General features: G+C 32.7%; 1 protein-coding gene across 1 annotated transcript in view; it reads right to left on the bottom strand.

The window, feature by feature from the left end:
• Positions 1 to 1,639: 1,639 nt before the first annotated feature.
• The window catches only part of LOC113398248 (lachesin-like), a 75,696-nt gene continuing 54,963 nt past the window's right edge, over positions 1,640 to 22,372 (bottom strand). Inside the window, exons 2-9 of the mRNA XM_026636890.2 lie at positions 16,547 to 16,650; positions 5,743 to 5,950; positions 5,423 to 5,581; positions 5,207 to 5,335; positions 4,830 to 5,123; positions 4,638 to 4,733; positions 2,963 to 3,073; positions 1,640 to 2,659 (exon numbers count right to left, since the gene is read on the bottom strand). Coding sequence (XP_026492675.2) covers positions 2,586 to 2,659; positions 2,963 to 3,073; positions 4,638 to 4,733; positions 4,830 to 5,123; positions 5,207 to 5,335; positions 5,423 to 5,581; positions 5,743 to 5,950; positions 16,547 to 16,650 — 1,175 coding nt within the window. The 3' untranslated portion in view covers positions 1,640 to 2,585. The remainder of the gene's footprint in view (positions 2,660 to 2,962; positions 3,074 to 4,637; positions 4,734 to 4,829; positions 5,124 to 5,206; positions 5,336 to 5,422; positions 5,582 to 5,742; positions 5,951 to 16,546; positions 16,651 to 22,372) is intronic.

Raw genomic sequence — 22,372 nt, 5'->3', positions numbered from 1 at the left:
GTTTAAATTTTTACTTTAAACTTAATGCCTAGAAATAAAATAAATTGACTGTGTGAACTTACTTTACCGAAGACGCTCGCCTTAACATTTTTATCTTAAGAAATTTAAAGTAGGATCAAAGTCAACGATCAATAAATCAAAAGCTAAATTAGTTTAAAAAATTGTGTGCGGGAAGCGATGCGTGCCGTAATGTGTTCTTTACATCAAAAACACATTTAAAAGAAGTTAGATTGGCTCACGAGAGTTGGCGGGTGGCCATACGTAGTTGGAGCCTTTTCGGCGCCCCAAAGCCAGCCCTAATCTTTGAAGAACTGCCGCAGATTGTTTGTAAGCATTTTGGACCATCAAAGTATGATGGATGTAAACTTTCTTAACTTAAATTGTGATTACGGCATCAAAACAAATCTGCTAGGCATTAGATGATATCAAAATTCCTCGAGAGTTTTATTTAACGGACTAAGAACTTCAAGAAAAATATTAATTAACTATGTAGGATATTGTTCGGGGATAAATATCATAAAAATACAACAAGAAAAAAAAAAACGCTTCTTTAAAACAAGCTTTATTTATTTTCTACTCTGTAATATCTGTCACGTGTAGACACGCGAGCACTTCATATGTTTACATCTCATACAATGCAGTCGTGAACATCAATCAATACACTCTGTTATTAAAAACACACCCCATGGCTTGGCTTAATTATATTTACAACAATATTATCTATGCAGATTTTCTTATAAAGTAGCAATTTGGCAACATGTTAACTTTAACATTTACATATTATACGTATCCTATACAAACTTTAATTGACAGAAGAAATCTGGGCTTCGGGATTGGTATGGAAAAAGTAACATGGATTAATTAAAGGACAAAAAAATGTATATTAAACATATCCGTTGTATATAGAAATTAAAATTAAAATTTTATTTTCAAACTTTTATGTCGCTAGTCGCTATATAATTCCAGACATTGGCATTTTGTTGGCAAAAGATTTTGTTTTCCATGTTCGCTTCAATTTGGGTAACTTCGCTTAGCATGGAGTTTTCATGTGCTAGTTTCGCTCCACGAGGTATTTAAAATTATAATCAATAGCACAATATTGTTATCACAAAACTGAGAGAATAACCGATATTTCATTGTATTTAATATAATATGCAATTGCTAATTAAAACAAAAAAACAACGACATTGCAAGCCTTGTAAGACACGTATCAGGCAAACAAATATTTACTAAATTATTATAAATTATATAATTTACATATTTGCGAGGTTGATATTAATAGTGAAATAAATATTACTAAAAACGAGAGCTTAAATGAGACTAGCATTTTTTATTTCACAAACCAATATTTATTTCATATCTAGGCGGAGCTAGAAATAAGTCACGATGGATCCAAAGCCCCATAGACATTCGGCACTGTAATAAATATTAATTATTTCCAAAGTTTACATGTCGCCGATGATGTGACCAATGACGTTAACTGCCCACGGACAAAAAAAAAGTGTGTTCCCGTTTCTATAATTTATATTTCTTAATTTTCTTTGTGTAAAATTATTGAATGAAATAAATATAAGTTATAAAACATATTTCTTTACATAATTAAATCAAACCAAAACTTCTTCGTGTACCCCATAGTAGATTGTATCTGTTTATTTGATGTAGCAAACTTTTTAATATTAATAATAAAATGGATTTTATTCATTTATTTTGTTGGCATTACAAATCACAGCGAACATGACTAAATAAGCGATATATTTTTCCACACTAATTTAAATTAATAAATATTTTATTCAGTCTTAGTCTATTAATAAAAATAATTGTTATGATAATTGTGCACTTTATTTTTATTATTACACGTGCGACGATTCAGAATTAAATATATTCACTCTTTAGCAGACATACTCTTCATAAATATGAAGCAAAAACAATACATCAACATAAATAAAATCTATTAAATCCATAGTTTTAGTGATTAAATAATACAAATCCAAATTATTATAAAAAAATAAAAATGAACATTTTCTTAAGTCTGCTAAATCGTGGGTTCGCTATTAAGGAACTTTTATACATAATAATAATTATAGATAGTATATAATTAACAACAACATTTATACACAATAAATATATAAATATATATACTTTATATCGACTGTTTAATTTTTACTCTCATCTAAGAGATTTAACGATGCCTCTAATTTATTAAAACTACGTTACCTGTTTTCGAGAAAAATCCAAAATAATATAAATTAATATGTCGAGACTGGAGAGCCTTTTCGAACTCTGTATAGAGTAAAATTTTGTAATACACTAAGCTATTTTTATAATATTACCTAAAATATAAATACTCCTTGATACAGTGTTACAGCTAAGCGGATATGGGACAGTGCGAACTTATAGTGTTTTAACAAATACCTTATGTAGGTCTTGCGTTAGATTACAAATATTTTCGACAAGTGCAATATAAATATACAATTGTAAAAGTTAAGTTGCTCTCAAAAATCATTATTATTATTACAGCGCGTAATTTACGGTTACATGATTTATGGACAGTGTATCTTTTATTATATATAATAGGTGCTTTTAAATTAATTTAAATATAACCAGGAGGCAAAGATTAAAACTAAAATCAGTGGATGGTTTCTTCTCAAATCTGCCTTATCTGAAAGATAGATTGTTGTTATAATAACATCGTTACGAACCGGTGGAGATAATCCAAGAAACTTTAAAATTGTTTTGCATGTGTTAGAGAACTACTTAACATATTCAAACTACTAGTTTTAAGATTTAACATTCAAAACATATTAAAATATAAAAGACGATATATTATTATTATTATTATTTATTTATGGTAAAATAGACAAAAAACAATATATGATATAGAATATTAGTAGAATGTTATTTTTAAATTCCTGTTATAATATTTATCTTTTGGATTTTTGGTAAATTTAATGAAAGTGTTTACCTGTGACTTGTGATGCACCACCCACCCAGTTAAGATGCGTCTTCCCGCCACCCTCGTCAGACTTTTGCTTCCCCTTATCGATCTCGTTCAAGTTCGATTGATACTTCGTTCCTGGGGAGACATGTGATTGAGCATAGCTTTATTTTATTTTACACTAATTAACCATGTTTTCTTATAAAAACGTCGTGATCGTTAACCTTAATATTTATATAGAAATGTAATTCAAAACAAAATATTATAAATAGAAACGTAAGAAGTCAAATCTATGATTCGTACTCTATGAATCTAATACGAAGTTTTAATATTAAAGTACATTTACCAAGTATTTCAACGGATAGAATTTATATTGAAACGGAATGATCATAAGTAGTACAACACTCATTAGGCTAAGGAATGATTTAAAATGGCAAGGGTACGACCGAGCGCTCGGCCGGACGATATTGAAAAGTTGCGCAATATTGTCGAGTGGCTGGCCTAGCCGTAAATTCGTAATGGAAGCAAAAAATAAAATAGAATAGCGGTCGATGTCCTATCCGCGCCGCGTCGCCGCCCGTGCAAAAACAACCCGCCGCAAAACTTACAATCGTTGTCGTCTAAATGGATTTTTCAAGTTCATGTGCATACAAAATTGATTGAATTTAAAAACTACTATTTTGAACTTTATTGGTAGAAATGTCAGTTGAAGTCTCATAAATGAAAGTCCAATTCAATTTGCGTGAATATGACAAACATTTTTAGTAAGTTCAATAATTTTTCACATAACAATTTGTAAATTAATTTTCAGAACTTTTTTATACGTCTGAAAATAAAAATTGCTAGATTCGTAAAATGGAAGGCACAAGTTGACACTTGGCTGTAATAGGTTGTCGCGCAAGATGTTGTCGTTGTCCGGCGAGTGGCAACATGTCCGGGAAAATGCCCAACTTCCCAATAACGGCGGAGTAATGACGCGCACCGAACAACTTATGAGTCCCTGGTATTACTAGACCATAACACGATTATACTTACGTAACATCCTGTTTTGTTCGTGAGTGGTTAAAATGTTAAACTTTATATTTCTTTATGTTATATTAAGTGCTCAAAAGTATAAAATTAGAGTAGATATTTTTAATTGAGCAATACATATTTAACTATCAATAAAATGTAAAAAATGTTTACAATATAATTGGACTTGCTTTATGCTTGTTTAAATATTAAGGTATATAAAAATAATTATAAGTTTGTGTATACTTTCCGTAAAGGCTTTGCTTATAAAACGATTTGTTTGTGCTTTATGAGACTATAACATTCGAAGCCAGTTAACAGCTTCACAACAAGCAAAACGTCGTAATAGTTTATGATCTATAAACATACATAACGACCACTAATAATAACCGAAACAGCAGCAAACAATGAAAATAAACTGAACGATCTCGTGGGATACAAATCGTAAAGGTATTATTATCTCTTAATAAACGAAATCACTGGCATAAAAATCTTGTTTGAATGCATTTTATCGGCAACGATACCCGATAAAAATAAACCCATTTCACTCGTACCAGGGAATTTATTGATGTTCTGATTTACATTCTGGAAATATACGCTTTTCATTACGATTCCATATTTCTTTGCTCTAAATAAGCTCTTTGTTAATTAACAAAGCTTACTTGCTGCTACGTATTATATAATGAATTACCTTTATCTGTAAGTGGTGTATCCCGACGTGGAGGTTTTGATGGTGGAAGTACTGTAATGGCTCTGGGATCTGGAGTCGTTGTCGGTGGTGATGACGCTTGAAGCATTTATTTTATGTTAATATATTTTGTCACATGATACGTTTATCTAATTAAACAACAAATGAATACAGTTATAGGAAAATTGTTCTCACTATATAGTCTTATGGTTCCATCTGATTCTCCCCTCGGATTCTTTGCTACACACTTATAAGTACCATAGTCTTCAGTGACGATGTGCCTGATGAGTAACTTCATATGAGTCTTATAAGCAGGAGCTCCAATTGTGTTCTCCATGTGGTACTTAGCACTCTCGTGGATCATATGACCGTCGTCTCGAGTCCAATAGTTCAAAGATGTAGGATGGGCTTCAGTGAAGCACTCCAACGTTACGTTGTAGTATAGTGGAGCGCCGACAAGTTGGTGTGGTATCCAAAGCATAGGAGGAACTAAACAGAAAGAAATATTCATCAGCTAAAATTATAAAATATAATAATGCATTTAAAAATATATTAAATGTAATTTCACTTACAATCCACGCTAACTTTGACTCTCTTCGAAACCGTCGGCGGTACTCCATTACTGGCGATACACAAATAAGCTCCCATATCCAGTCTTGATATCCGCGCCATTTCCAATACTTCGCCCTCCCATTCGGAAACTAAAAAGATATATTAACCGTACTTATCTTGTGCTCTTGAATTTGTAAATTTAATAAAAACTACTATTACAAATCAATAAATCTGACCTGAATGTCCTTTACTGATGGAAATTTTTGAATTGTCATCTCGTTTCCACTTGATGGTAGGCTTAGGAGAGCCATTAGCGCGACACGTCAGAGTGACGTTAGCGCCCTCTCGGACGATAACGTCGCTCGAGCTCAACGAGTCGTCGATTGACGGGGGCACTGTAAACATCAATGAATTATTGTTGGAATGTTTTTATATATTCTCAACAAGTCCTTTGTAATTTATATTTAAAAACATTTAATTTATTGCTACTCAGATACGAAATCTCTTTATATTTTTAAGTCTTTGAATACAGAGAATTTATTTCCATTTTTCTCACCAACAACGTGTAGATAACCGAATTGCGTTTTCGCAGTGACGGTGTTTATCTGGCACATGTACCGTCCCCGATCTTCTTCCCGAACGTCTGATATATGCAGGAACCAAGTGCGATGCTTGTCGTGAGTCACGCTCACACGCGGATTGCGAGTTATTACGTGGTTGTGCACGGTTAAAATGGCTGACTGCTCGAAATGCATCCATGCTACCTACATAACAAGAAAATTACCGATTAGATAATTTATGTTTTAATTTGTAACAAAGTTGTATTTTTGCTTTATTTCATATCAGATGTTATTAAACTTAAAGGAAAACCCGCACAGGATACAAATTAATTGGGGTTTCATAATGAAAAGTTTCGGCATAGCAATATATTTTTGAATTAAATATTATATTTTATTTAAACTTTAAATAATTATATTTATTAAAGCGTAGAGTAAAAGTTTTCGAAATATCACTTCTTTATTAAAATTCTAATTGATTTTAGTTAAATAAATTAGGTCTTAGATAAAAACAGCGATTAAAAATATGATTACGATAAATAACATTAAAAATAAAAATAAATTGGCTAATCATAATTTAATCATTGAGCGTATGAAAGATTTTAAATCAAAGAAAATAAGCTTTGTCTCATTTGTGGGGTACGAAGACGCTGAACATTGCTCAAGCGATATCCAATCGAGTTTAAATTTGACGAGTGACATAACGGAAATTAAAGAATCACTTCTTTTAAGCTATTTTATTTTTCAAAAGGGAATATGATCGTTTGTTATAATTATGATTGTCGCTTTTATTTTTTATTAATAAATACTATTTACAACTGACTCTTTGTACAGTGTCTCATTGAATTAACTTATATAATTAACACGATTGAATATTTAAAACGAATATTTTTATCCATGTCAAATTTACTTAGTTTAAAGTTTAAAAACCACTGAAAAGCAAAAGGCAGGGTTAGAGTTCGTGGCTTTGTAGAACAAATGAAACAACATTAATAGCTGGCAAAATTGAACGTTTACGGGTAGCCATTAGACGCGGTGCGGGCGCCTCTCGCGACATCTGTGTAATTGCATGGAGCTGCCATCCCGTCCCCGCTTCACACCAATTTCCACGGCATTAACCGCTTAAAATGCATTTCACTGAGATTGTTATACTAGAAACAATCCAGCCACTTTTAATTTTGAGCCGGAGCTATTTCGCGTAATGAACAGAAAGGTTTTTACGGACTTCAAATGTGTGTACTTACGCACATTTATGTTTGTCAAATAACACTGATTCGTACCATTTAACAAAGACATGACTGCTAACTTTAATGGATGCAACTTTGATAAAACTTTCATAGAAAAAATAAAAACTATTAGTCACAAACGGGGTGAATAACTTTTTTTTTAATCTGGATGAATTACAATGAAAATAAACTAACTTTAAAATAAAAAATGTTTTTTTTTTTGCATACCACGATTTTTTTAGGAATATTTTGAATCGCAATTCAAAGTCCAAGTTTCTTTAATTGCTCATAAAAATTCTTTAATCAAGCTTCAAGTTTGAATCATGGATAGTTCTTTTTATCAAGATTTCTGAAGCAATATAGAGAAGTTTGTTAGCTGAAACTCGTGCCGGGTCACATCTTACCTATCTTAAGTGATACGGCTCTCAGCCGCTGTCTAATTTATAATGGACTTGAGGAAACTTCGCCCATTTTATTATGCAATGAGACGGTAACTCCTCTAATGACGGCGGCCGACTCTTCGTTATAACCTGAAGCTTCCGGGTTATTAAACAAGGCTTAATATATAGAAATGATTTGCATTGAAATTATTTCGAAAATTCAGTAATAAATTAGTAAAGCGTTAGTGTTTATTAAAGTCGTTCGGAAGTTAGGGAACGGGAGGTTGTAGATGCGGCGTCGACGGCGGCGGTTGTAAATCTGATCTGCGTAATTGTGGCCGGCGTCTAATCTAATCACGACGGTGTGTCCGTCTGCACGGCACTGATTGAATTAGGAGATGGAGGCGTCGCTCGTTCTAGGCCCGACTATATGCACCCTTGTCACGTCATCATTTTAAATACCTAAATTAAGTAGGTAGCTCAAAAGCAAATGTGATTATATTGATAAAAGTATTGTGATCTATTTTTGTATGGATTTATTATTAAATGTTATTATAGTACTGGTCATGTTAAACAGTTGGATTGCTTGAACTTTTACGTAAAATGGTTCGAGGCAAAACTATCAGTCATCATGTAACCGAAATATCCCCGTGAAGAAAATAAGTAAAATATTTTTAAATATTTTAAAAAGTTGCGTGAAAAAGGGTTCATAGTATGAAAAGTAAAGCATACAAATTTACATAATATACAAACCAACGTAAGGTAAAGGATGATATAAAACTATTCAGTATACAGCCGAATATATTTCTGACTTTAAACTTGTTTTTCTAGTTCTTCTTCTTCGTATTATTTCCAAACTATTTAAATTTTATACTTTTCGAGATTTCTTCTTAACAAATTGTTTTGATTTACCAAACTAAGATATATTAAAAAGTAGTCAATTAGTTCAAATTTAAATGCCTATTTGAACTCTCAAGATTATTAGCTCAAACTATTATGTTTTCACTGAAGTTCTGACATTAGGGGATTGGACTAGCTTGTTGTAGTAGGGTCCTTGATTTTCTCTATAGGGAACCAAGGGCTTAGACCAGCAGTGGAATATTTACAGTGTAAGCATTTTATAAAAACGAACAACTATGATAAACTTTCAACAGTAAGTTTTCGACTGCACGAATTCTGTTCTATCATAAAAGACACTTAATTTTTACAATGAATTACATCTAAACACGCTTAAATTTTATATTCCAATAAATACAAGTGTTAACAAACAATACACTACATTTTATTATGAAATAGAGGCCTGAAACTTATTTTGGTGATTTTTAAATAATTAATGTATATACCTTTAGGTAATTAATGTTTAGTATTGTTTTGTTGATTCTATTAGTTGCTATCTACATTCGTAACCAGCTTTAGTATGTAATTAACATATTCTTTATATTTTAAATTAAAAAATACCTATTCACTTCAATGGTGAACATTTATTACGACTATTTTATGCAAGTCTATATGTTTTTCGTTTGCAATATAATTGTGATCACTAGAATATTACGAAACGATTAATTGAGATTTATGCAAAACATCATCATCCTCCTGCCCTTATCCTAATTTTATTTGGGGTCGGCGCAGCGTGTCTTCTTCTTCCATACTTCTCTGTCTGACGTCTCACAAGTAACATTCTTTCCAGCCACATCGTCTTTCACACAATCCACCCATCGTTTCTTCGGTCTTAAAATAATATGGGATGCATTATATGAGGAAAGTCGACTTAAGCCATTATTTAATTAATTTTATAACATTAATGATTAATATATAAATAGAAATTTATACAAAGGTCATGACGAAGAAATGTTCTATTGCAATTTTGAACATCTGTAAAATTGTAACCCGTAAAGTTTCGTTTAATTATTTAAGCAATTAAGAAAGTGGAAGTGGAAATTTTACAAGCGGTTGTGAGATAAGCTTTGAGTGTTGAACTTAAGACTTTAGAACAGCGTGGTCGATCGAGTCGGCCTAAGATATTTCGGTAATGGTTTTTTCCGTTATTGGATGATGAAATTCTCTCCGTATTTATATTTTACTCTACCGAAAGGTTCGTGGTAAATCTTAGCACTGTGTCACTGTGTAAATATGCAGCCAATAAGATGTTATGCATATCGTGCCCGTAGTTACACTGGCTTACTAACGCTTTCGTCTGGATCGCAAATGAGCCGAGTGGATTAATCTCCGCTGCTCAATTTCATCTTCAGACATTGCCTAAAATTTCAAGTTTCACCTACACCATTTGTTATCCGAAATTTCACTACAGCGCTATTTTTAAAGCAGTTTATGCCACGGACAACCACTCTGTGGAACCAGCTTTCGGCGGCGGTTTTTTTGAACCGATACGACTTCAAAGAACCTTCAAGAAACAATCGTACACATTTCTTAAAGGCCGACAACGCACCTGCAAGCCACCCAATGTTCCAGATATAAATATATATAACCTGCCATCTGCAGATTCATAAAAAAATATATTTATATAAACATATGTATATTGTAACGTTTACGTCACATGCATTTTACTTTTATGAAATAATAAAACTTATTATCGTAACTTTTATCCATAAATTCATATTTATTGTAATGTTTGTTCGTCGTGGCTCACGAACACAAACCTATTTGTTCAACATAGTGTAGATCATTAATTGTATGCAAAATAAACATTATTTGTTAAATTAACATTAATTCGCCGTGCTTTAAGTAATTGAATGCTTGTAATGCAATGTAAAATTATTATTAATTGAGACATAATAAAACTATAAAATTGAGATAGTATATATATTCTTTAAATATACGAATTTATAGTAGGTATACATGTATATAATATGTTTGTCGATAGAGAGAATACGAAGTTTTCATTACTTTTCAATATACTCTACATCAATCATCCATTTAAACGTCTTCACACCGTCTGGGTGGGTACCATCAATGCACCAGATCTAGTACCATTAAACCGCTTTGGTTGTTATATTTAGATTTAATGGTAGAAGGTGACCTTACGATCATGATAATGCTAACTTATTAACCGCCAGAAAAAAACAAGGTTTAAACACTAGACTTCGAGAATTGCAGCCTTAATGTACGCACTAGAAAAAAATAATAAAATTTAAATTTAGATCTTAAAATGTTTTTTTTATTAAATAAATTGATCTGACTACGATCAAAATAATTAAGAGCTCGTATTTAATGGGCAGGATATTTAATAAAGATGGAAACTGCAAATATGATATTTGAAATGGCGGCTGCGGCTAACTAATTTCATTTGCCTGCGGATCCTAAACGAGTTAGAGACATGCTCGGAGACACTTTGCGAGGTTGCCTGTCAGTTGAATAAAACGCAGTTTGTTACGCGCAAATTAAAATTACCATTTGATTTTTTTATACCAAACGTAATGTCTATAAACGTACCACAGTTGGGCTGAACGGATAAACTTATTTGGAGAAATTTCAGTAAAATAAAATTATAATCATATACCTACTACGAGTTAATTCAAAAGTAAAATAAAAAATATTATTAAATAGTTAATATCTTTGCTGGGCTAAGGCCTTTCTCCTGTTGAGGTAAGGGTATGGAGTGTAATTCACCATGCTAATGCAAAAGATAAAATAAAATGGGTTCGAAGATGTTTTTTTTTTTATAAAATATTTAGTTGGTAGCACAGACCATACAAATAGACACTGTAAGGCATATAACACTGGCTCACTCACTCTTCAAACCGGAACACAACAATACTATATAATAATAGTATTATTGTTTACCGTTACATTATTTGATGAGGGGGTGTCAGGCGGACTTAGACAGAACCCTATTACCCAGTAAACACATTTTTACCAGTGCCAGGTTTCCAGCAAAAACATTCAGGTTAGTCCTCATAACAATTTCTTTCCCTAATATGGGGTGAATTATAAACGTAAATTAAACGCATTACATGAAAGTTCCGTGGCTTGAACCCGCATTATCAATTAAGATTCATGAGATGACCACTGAGCCATTTCATAAAATTTTATGTACTATATATTTTTTTATAAGTTTGAGTCAAATATAGAATTTGTTTGTATATACATTTCTAAATATACATAATTATAAATCTGTACATCTGTCGAATATATAGCCTCGTATGAAATTATTAAGGTTCTTAAGCGGCGTAGACAATTATAACTTCTGCCTGAAGTTACTTTGAACGAACACGTCAGCGCTTAGTTCTCATTTTCTCAAGAAGCATATTAAGCAAAGTATTCTCATTCAAGGGAGATCACCTGTCTCAAAGTTTTAGTGTAAAACTTAAGGAGGCCTATTAATTCGTTATCTTTTACCTTGAATTTAGACCCCTCATTCTTTTTATCTTAATTGTAGAAGCATTAAATAGGTAAAGTTGAAGTTGTGAGGTTTTGTGGAAGACTCGCGTCCCTCAAGACATGCCTTGAAGGCGTCGTTTGATTTATAATGGACTCGTTGCAAACTTTAGCCATTCTGCCGCGCCGCACCGAACCTCCGTAACGACGGACCCCATCGCCGGAGGAGATGATTCGTAGACGTGTTTAATAATATTACGACAGATTTAATTATGAAACGTTTAAGGAGTTTGCTCTTACGCTGTTATCTTTACTTTGTTCGATTCAAGAATTTTTTTAATGGGTAATAGACTTCCTACTTAAAGTTTTATTATACGGTCCTGACATTTCAATCTTGTTCCTGTGATACCACAGTCATTACGAACCACCCGGATGGTATAAAACAAAAGAATATAGAGTTTCGTTAATTAAGCGTATATATTTTTTTATTATTATCATAGCAAAGAAATGTAATCGCACTCAGTATAAAAAGAGTCATGCCGTTTAACGCCCTCAGTCGGACTTAACCCAAGGTAAATAGTATTTAAATTAAACCAATAAATATCATTCATTGAACCTACTGTCAAATAACTTAATATTGTATGTCTATCAATAGAAAATAATATGCTAATTTAAAATTAAATATAACTTATATGGTTTAGTTATTAAGTTAGATCCCTAACTTGTATATATACAATACTACGAATATCCATCTTTGATTCAATTCAATTTTATCCAAAAGACATATGTCTTATAAAAAGAAAAGTGAGTGTGGCGAAACGATGGTCCACTAAGTAATGCAATCGCGCACAGAGAAATAAGTGAACATCTTGCGCAAGACGGCTTAGCTTACTTCTACTAAAAGCCCACTTAGAGACTCTTCGACTACGGATTTGTGTCGAGGGTCCTCTAACTTTGCACCGATCTTCAGCCAATAAGCTATTTTTGGAATCGATGTAAGTACCAAGTAGTTTATCTGATAAAATCTTTCAATCTCTAATGGCCGTCAATGGTCTCGTGGTCGACAATATTTAATACATTCTCGTGTAAACCTTTTTCAGAGAAGCTATTAATACATTTCATATATTTCTAATACGTATACACCGGAGTCTCGTAAAAAATAAATAAAAAGTGGTTTATTTTATTTACAAATTATAATGTTTACCATACAAAATTAAGAAATAATATAATGATCTTAACAACTCAAAATACAATGTAAGAATATTTCACAGGAAAATATTTATTTATTTTAAGTCTACCCTAAAAATTACAATTTTAAAACAAAATCTGAGTATCATATCAGGAGTTTCACAAAAGCAGGAAAGTGAATAATTAATTTAAGGGTAGAGTTATTTCGACGATATTTTAGCGGTTTGAATTCTTCTATGATTATAATATTTAATACTGAACGCTCGAATTGATAAAAGAAAAAAAAAAACAAATTGAAAATAAAGTTTAAAAAAAAGAACGTTTCGCTCCAATTGTGCCAACGTCACGGTATTTTTAACAAAAAAAAATCCTGATATTAAAGAATATTTAGTAAGTTCAGAAACACTATTGTATAAATTTTTAAATGCAGTGCGGACTGAATCGAATTAAACTGTAGTCCCTTAGCTGTAGCAAGCAGCTGTGAGGTAGAACCCATATTAAAGCACGAGAAATATGTCAGAATTTGAACAGGCGGCGCTCGTATGTGGTACGAGTGTAACATAGCTGCGACTCGCTGCGGCATGTTATTGCAAACCCAAATACGTGCTAGTGCCGACTATCTGACATTTCATGCCGATGAACAGGGTACGTGCACATACTTCGTAGCATTCTCTTAAAATGGGAAACGTTGCTTGTTATTTTCATATGAATATGTTATCTAATATTGAATGCTATTGCAACCGAGATTCGCGTTTAGTTAGCTCGGTACAATCTTGATTATAAAATCATATACTGTCTTCATTTACTTAATAAAGTATTTCATTTTATATAATTTCCGATTTCGATGTGATAATCTATGTCGATTTTCAAATGTAGACAAATATTGTGAAAATATTACAAAATACTTCATTTATTTATTTTTACAAAAAAAAAAGGTAAGACAGATAAAAGCTAAAGGGGAATACGAGTATTTTGTCGTTTCATCGTAATATTTCGCGTGACTCAATAATTCTAAAAAGACGGACGAAGAAGCAAATCTTTTTAACCGATGCGGAAAACTAATGGCACAGGCGAGGCTTTCGGGGAAAATCCGCTTCTTGTTGTCAATACAAGGCAACTGTGATGGCTCCCTCCGTTAAGCCTTTATTTCAAAAGTAAGAGCACACTATCCTGGCTTTCATTGCGCACATCGCAGATAACTTTAGACATCGTGTAAGTAAATGCAGCGAAAAGGAAATATAACTTGTAGATTAAGAGAAAAATGTTGAGTTTTATAGCAGTTGTTACTCAATTTTATATTTAAAAATTATTATAGTGTATCAAGAAAATATTTATGATTCTAAGCTTAATAATTTAAATTCAATTTAAATATTTTCTAAATTTATTATTTCCACCGACTATAAAAATAACAGTCATTTTAAATATAAGTGCAAAGTTCTATCATTAACGACGAATTATGACAAAGAATGTGATACGAAATAAATATATTAAATTATAGTATATCAATTAAAGTATGAATATTCGAAGTATACGTTAATTAGTATATACATACATCATATTTAAGGAACATAATCCAATTTCTATGCAACGTTTTACATTATTTTGCTTTGTAACTAACATAACAGAAAAATGGCATTGATATTAATCAAACGATTCAAACCAAATACGTTTTTTATACGGCACAAATTGTTGGAGATGAGCCGTGGCGTCTAAATGGACCGACGACGTCCCCCAGGAAGCGACCCTTAGTAGTTAATTCACCTTGCTTATCGGTCAACGGGTTCTGCTACCCACTAAAACAATCATCGCCTAAAAGGTTAACATCACTATAATTTATGTTTATTCTTTTTAATTCTATTATAAGCATGTTTAATTCCTTGATTAATTAATTTAATTGACGACCTCCGTGGTCGAGTAATGTGTACGCCGGTCTTCATGGGTACGCCACTCCGAGGTCCCGGGTTCGATTCCCGGCCGAGTCGATGTAGAAAAAGTTCATTAGTTTTCTATGTTGTCTTGGGTCTGGTTGTTCGTGGTGCCGTCGTTACTTCTGATTTCCATAACACAAGTGTTTTAGCTACTTAAATTGGGATCAGAGTAATGTATGTGATGTTGTCCAATATTTAATATTATATTTAATTCCATTTTTGTTATAAATTCGAATGAATTTATTGATGTAGAAGAAGCGTGAAGACCATTTGATATTCATTTATTCTTTTAGTCTGGCGCAGTGGTAACAAACCTGACATTGATGCTAATGGTAGTGTGTTGGATTTCGAATCGAAAGAATATTAAATTTATTTAAAGTGGCTTCACCAATATTAGGCTCTCCGAACAGCTCAAAATTACTTACGGGGCATTTGAAAATTTATATTTAAAACTGCAGAATATATCCCCTCAAAGAGCATCAAATGGCATTCGGACTTATTTTGGATATATTCCATGTACACTGTACACACCCTTGCCTTTCAATAACATGTTAATCTATCGCTTATTTCTGTTGCCTTTGAGAGGTAAATTTAAAACATCACAATTATCACTGACTCACCTATAAAATTTAATCTGAAGCTAAAGTGAAAATTAAACCTGTCAGACTTTTTTTTTATGATATCTTATATGGTAAGTGGTCACTACCGCCCATAGACAATGGCGCTGTAAGAAATATTAACCATTCCTTACATCACCAATGTGCCACCAACCTCGGGAACTAAGATGTTATGTCCCTTGTGCCTGTAGTTACACTGGCTCATTCACCCTTCAAACCGGAACACAACAATACTGAGTACTGCTGTTTGGCGGTAGAATATCTGATGTGTGGGTGGTACCTACCCAGACGCGCTAGCACAAAGTCCTACCACCAAGTAAAGTACGACGACATTATTTCTTATCGCCCACTCGATTTGTTTAAAAGCGTTGTACTTGTAAATAATCCTAACTGAATATTATAAATATGTAAGTGATTTGATTTGTTACGATACAATGTATTAATTACTCAATCAATCCATGTAATTTTTCATACATGTTATCTGGGATACAGAAAAGTATATAAAGATTACATTTAATTGTGTAAAAGCACATTTCAATTGAAAGATTTATAAGAAAATTCGCAAAATGTTAATCACAAAATAATGTTCCTAATATTTTTTTATAATATCGATTCTTATAAAACTGTTGACTTTAACTTTAATGATCACTTTTAAAAGAACGAGGTGCGAAATCAGCGTAGCAGCTGTAAATCATATTTCCCTTACTTTATACAGACACTTTATTACGACGGTACGTTCTAAATCAAATGATAAAATGCGCTATATTTTATGTTTCCTTTTGCAGCTCCACGCGTATTGTCGCCTTCCTGGCTGCTTGTAGTGTCTACCTAAGTGGTTTGTTCACTTTTTACGATTTTGTGAACTAAAATAAATAGAACGATCACATTTTTTAAATTCATATTAATTCTAAAGTTCGTAATGATATTTTAACACAAGAATTTTATCTTATAACTAACAAAATTAGACTTTTATTTAAGTAGTCATTCATCATTCTCTTGTTTCTATTTACGAGTTATAAATTTGAGTAGCGTCTTAAATATATCTCCAGATAAATATTCGGGAGCGCAGACGCGGCTACACTTTTATGCAAATTGTTGTGTAATAATATTAAAATAAAGTAATCCTTACCTTGTAAGAGCCCAGGTTTTTAACAGAACACGCGAGACGCACACTGCGCCCAGCGGGCACAGTCATATTCTGGATGACATCAGTAAACTCCGGTTCCTCCACAACTGCAAAAAATAATAAAGTTACATTTCTAAATCATGATCATGTTAATTTAAAATAATGTCCGTTTTAAAACGCAAATAATGATTATATTATGATTAATGATTCCATCTGTCCTCCCCTAAGGCTTATCGAACTGTTGAGACAGCGCAGTTATAAGGACATTTTTGTGTCAAAAGATACGATTTGTAATTTTCAAATTATCAAAGCAGAACGCTTTTAAACAAATTGAGTGGGCGATAAGAAATAATGTCGTCGTTTATCAAGCTGCGAGATAGATGGCTACTGTTCTACTCTACCCATTTTAAACGCGTTTGTCTTCGACTTGCCAAATTGGCTCTCTTTGTTATTTTTTACAAATTCGCACGTAAACGTCTGCAGTAATGAGTAGATGGTAGATCGATATTAGCGACGTAATATAAAATATGTACTAACAAATTGTTTGGGTGAGCTGTCCGATGGTTGACTGGATAAACATTTGTCATTCTTAGAGCGGATGGCTAGAAAGGGAGTCGTGTCGAATCGACGACGTAGACTTGGCCCGGCACGAATTCCGCACACAAGCTCACCGCAGTGTTTGAAGAATAAACTTGCTCAGTTGCGATAGTTCCCACTTGTTTACGTATCACGATCTCGTTCAAACTAACATCGTCACTTTTTTTCCGTCTTGCATATACATAAATACATATATGTATATTCCCTACACAGGGATATGCGTATTACAAACGAGCAGTTGTTATATTTATTTATAATATAACATTAACAATAAAGTTAAATCACTGAGTAAAATCGTTACATCATGATACTTGTACGTCTCAAGAATTATACCTTCATAAATCAGTAGGTATCACGTCATCGAAATGTTATTGAACCCGAATGAGAGTACTCGTCAGAACGGTTCTGCGTCAGTTTGACTTACCGTCAAACGTCAAAGATCAGATAACTTCTACGTATTTATTAGATTTATTCACCTTTCTGTAGTCCGCTAACATAAATAATTCTTAAAATTCAAGTGTTATTGTAGTGTTTATTCTATAATAATAAGTGTAAATCACTGATTTCACCCCTAAACGGCTGTACCGATTTTGATGACATTTTTTATATGTACGTTTGACTACAATAATTCTAGGATTTTTTGTAGCAAAAAAAAAAAAAGAAGAAAAGTTGTCTCATTTCACCCTTACGAAGTCGGGACAGAAATTACTTGAGTCCATGAATTTAGTGAAGGAGATAAAAGGGGTAATAAATAATTTGGAAATTATTAAATTATTGGGATTCATCAGAGTGCAAGCGTAGCACAAAGATACGTGACTGAAGATGAAAGCTGTGTAGCGTGTTTGCTCACCTGATCGTATTAGCTAAGCACGATGCTCCATTTTCTACCCCGTTGCCCTGACTCAACTGATGTAAATCGCGCATTGCCAACCATAACGCACCCTATTAAGCATATACGCTCCCATCGTGGAACGAATGTATTGATTTCATATTAACGGTAATAAGTAGGCAGTTGTGAAATTAAATTAATCTTGTATTCGATATATAAAATGTACGGTTTTTTTTTAACTTTTTATTTCGTTTATATTAGTCTAAAATATTTTAAGAATATCATTAAGCATACTCATTTCCTAATTCATTCAATTTGACATTATAAAAACATCATTAAATATAACGCTATATATAAACGAATTCATGAAACATCGTAAAAATAATCTTATTATTTTTACGTTTACAATGTGAAATGAAGATATGGAACGTATCCGCTTAATAATCTCACGAAGGACTCTTGTAGATAATGAGTGCGGCAAAACAAGAAATTCTGTTTGTTTCAATAATAGCGTACATTAACATTAACCAGGGTAACGTTGGCAATAATCTTACACACCGCACGTCGGTGCGGCGTGCGAGGGTATTTAGGGCTTAATTAAGAAACCGCAGACAGCGGCGCGAGGGAGGTAATCCCTTTGTCACGGAGGCCAAGACAATGCTTGACAATCGGCTGCTTGCTCACTTCAAGCACGTATCTATCGTTATTGTAATTCCAAAATTACAATTTAAATTATAAAAGCTCTGAGCTTGTAATAGCAGAATCGTAGCTAAATATTAACTCATTGAGATGATTAATAACTATAAAACTATGAATGAATTGAGAAACAGCAATTAAAATAGCTGGTAAAACTACAAATTTCTAAGCTTATAGCAATGAACGGCTTCGTAACGTCAAACCCCCAACGCGGGCATAATCTCATATTAAAGCTGGACCCTTATGCAAATCAAAGGCGGTCACTCGGAAGTCATCAAGAGAGTACGGGACAAACCAGCCGCAAATTGACAGCCTCCCAGCCGCCAAATTGATTGTGGATACGCCACCTCGTTATAATTTCTATGACACGCCGATGACAAATAACGTATCTTTTTACAAGCGATGAGGGTTCTGGAGCATACGTTAGGCTAGGGTCCGGCGATTTTGTTTGAACAATCAAGTCATAATTAATTATTGGCGTTCAGTATCATTTAATTCTATATTTGTATATATACAGTGCTATGCATCAGTTAATCAAAGTTTGAATATCGTGCGAAATATTAAATATGTCATCACTAAAAATGAAAGTAATATACGAACTGCATCCATTCGCGATTCAACATACATAATCTACGCAGCTAATCAATTAGGATCACGTATTTTATTATACAACACACTTCACTCCGGTTCTCATTTAATAAAACGAACATTGGAAAAAGTCCAAATGCAAAGTACATAATATTCCCTATATTTGCAGCAACCCGTTCGGCTTTTAGACCAGGGTATATGTTACATCTGTTCAAAATTCAAGTGTAACATAAGTTGAATAATTACTAAATAATAAATTGACTCTTAAAAAATATATTATAGGTCTTTTTTGAAGGTCCTCTTTCAGACGGTTACGACGAAACGTGTGATTCGCTTAAATTTCCATGTTATCTAAATCACTTCTTTCGAAATAAAGTAAATGGCTAACTTTATTCGTCCCTTGTCACAGATGTTGCTTGTAATATTCTCATATGCGATCAAATTCTTTTAAGAGATCCGCAGATAAAGAACATGGCGCGCCCTGTTTGGTTGGCTTCGGACTTTCACTTATTTGTATGCCCTACCCTTCGCGAGGACGAGACGTGCCTATTCGAGATACATAAACTCTGAGTGAATACAGAAAATAGAAATAAAGTAACATATTATTATCCTTTACTGGGTGGTTTGAGGAGGGAAAGCTATGTTTCCTTAACGTAAGCAGCGGTGCGACACACTACGAGAAATAATTACATCTTTGTATTCACTAAAATACAATCCAAACTTAAAATAAACAATAAAATAACGGCTCACATATTTTTCACAGCTGAGCAATTTGCGATTTTTCTCTTGATTAAAAAGTTTAGAGCTGATTCCGTCACACCGCTCCAAGGCGGTTCCCTCACAGTGTTTTATACCACCGCCGATCACATGATGAATTATTATAAACACAAATTAAACTTCTTAAAATACTACATTCCTTTGAACCCGCAACCTTCTATAAAATAATATATTTACATTTTAAAATTTACTAAACTTCGTTAAATGTACTATAATTAAATATCACTATTTTTGTTGCTTCTATTTATTCTATATTAAAGTACCGTTCTATCTTGAAATATAATAGAAGTAACGTCACTTCAAAATCGAATAAAAACATTCAAACGCTGCAATATGTTACAATAATTTTTATCTTCCATCGTGTTTCTCTTCTGAGCGCAAGCAATAAATGCGAGCAACTTGTAAAGAAATATCGTATTTTTATAGGTGCAGGGTAATGTCATGGTCAGTTAGACGGAAGTACGGAAGCAGATGTTGACAGCCATGGACGCCCCTATCACCCTTCTGTCAGATTCTTTTAAGAAACGCCCATTCGATCTCCGTCGCTTCTTAATAGGAATTGGTATCTAGGTGAAATGCTTACAGTTATGTATTGCTTTATTAATAAAAGACAATACAAGTTAATTACTACAATACTACTAATATATAATAATACAATTAAAAACATCGAAATTGACTGTTGTTAAAATAATTAATTTTATATAAATAATCCTATGGATAAACTAGTTTCGTTAATAATATTAATACATTTTTATATATTATTAATGCTTCATAAATTCTTTCTGTCAGTCTGTCACGCTTTCACGACTAAACTACTGAACCGTATTTGATGAAATTGTTACATAGCTAACTTAAAACGAAACTACTTTTTATACCTAATACTACGACCCCCAAACACGCTAGGGAAACCGCGGTTGAAAATTAGCAATTAATTTATAGCAACGAAGTATACAGTATATGTCCCAAACAAACACAAGGGAGTAGAGAGCGGCATGGAGGGGGACGCACGGTATACGGGTCTTACCCGGAACTATGTTTAAAGGCATCCCACTGCTGGGCAAACTCATCATTCGCGTGACTTTAACATGCTGGTTGCAATACTATGAATATAATATTTTCCTTCACCAATAAGCAAACATAAATTAAGCAATTTTGAATTTCGTACTAAGTGGTGACCAGAATTGAACTTGTGATCAAATAGATGTATTCTATCCATTAGGCCACTATTTATAATTTATTATACAAAATAAAATAAAAAAACTGGTTTTTAAATAATGTTTTAGTTTCCGTCAAAGCTATAATAATAACATCTAAAATGTATCGAATATAAATATTCACAGTAAATCTAATTCAATTTAAAAAATCATGAAATCAATAAACATTCGTATTTTTCGTTACCGCTACACAAATAATGCTGTGCGTGAACCATGTCGAGTGAACGTCATAAATTTTAACCAACTTGCACCATTTTTTTATAATGAATCCTCTCCAATTTATATTTTATATAAATATCGATAATTATTTTAATCGTTCCTTTAATCTATAAATTATCTCAAATAAATTACAGGAATGGTTCAATTCCAATGTTTATTTGATTTATATTTATTAAAACTTAATTATCAGCGTATTTAAATGTGATTCATTAAAACGACATTTAAATATGGTCACACAAATTTTTAGTGTTGCAATTTACAATTATATCATCTGTACAATTTATAAAAAAAATGCAAATATGACACACTACGCAGAGCAAATTTTAAAGTGTGTTTTTATTTGTGTTTCAGACTAGACTTAAAGTACTTTCGATATTTTTTCTTGTATTGTTTTGACGGTTAAAACATATAAACCATTTGTTATATTAAGTTATTCAAATTAAATAAAACACGAATTTCATAAAATATATGTATTTCATCGTAAAATCAACTCAACATCATTTAAAATGAACAATGCAATAATTTTGATTGTTAAGCATAATATTTGAAGGACTTAATGTTTAGCATAATACAGTTTCTTAAGCCTGATCACTAATTGAACAAGTGTTTTGGCTCACGGGCGTAAGGCGTAAGTCGAGAGATCTAATTAAAGCACCTACCGCGGTGCGCCGCAGAACCCCAGTCAGGGCCTATTATCACGCCTCCACCTCCTATTAGCATTGTCTCCTCGAGGGCGATACTTATCTTTATTTAAATTCACTTCTTAGTAATTGGGTTGACGAGTCGACAACGTGATTTGCATTGATGCGAATTGGCCAGTATATCCGGATCCCCCTAACTTTCAAGACCCTCATAATTTGTTTTATTGCTTTTATAAAACCGGAATTATTTTACCACTGAAACCGCTTT

This window comes from Vanessa tameamea, chromosome 2, assembly GCF_037043105.1.
Source record: "Vanessa tameamea isolate UH-Manoa-2023 chromosome 2, ilVanTame1 primary haplotype, whole genome shotgun sequence".
Lineage (NCBI taxonomy): Eukaryota > Metazoa > Arthropoda > Insecta > Lepidoptera > Nymphalidae > Vanessa > Vanessa tameamea.
Note: the sequence above shows the minus strand (reverse complement) of the source record. Positions and strands in the feature narration are given on the sequence as shown.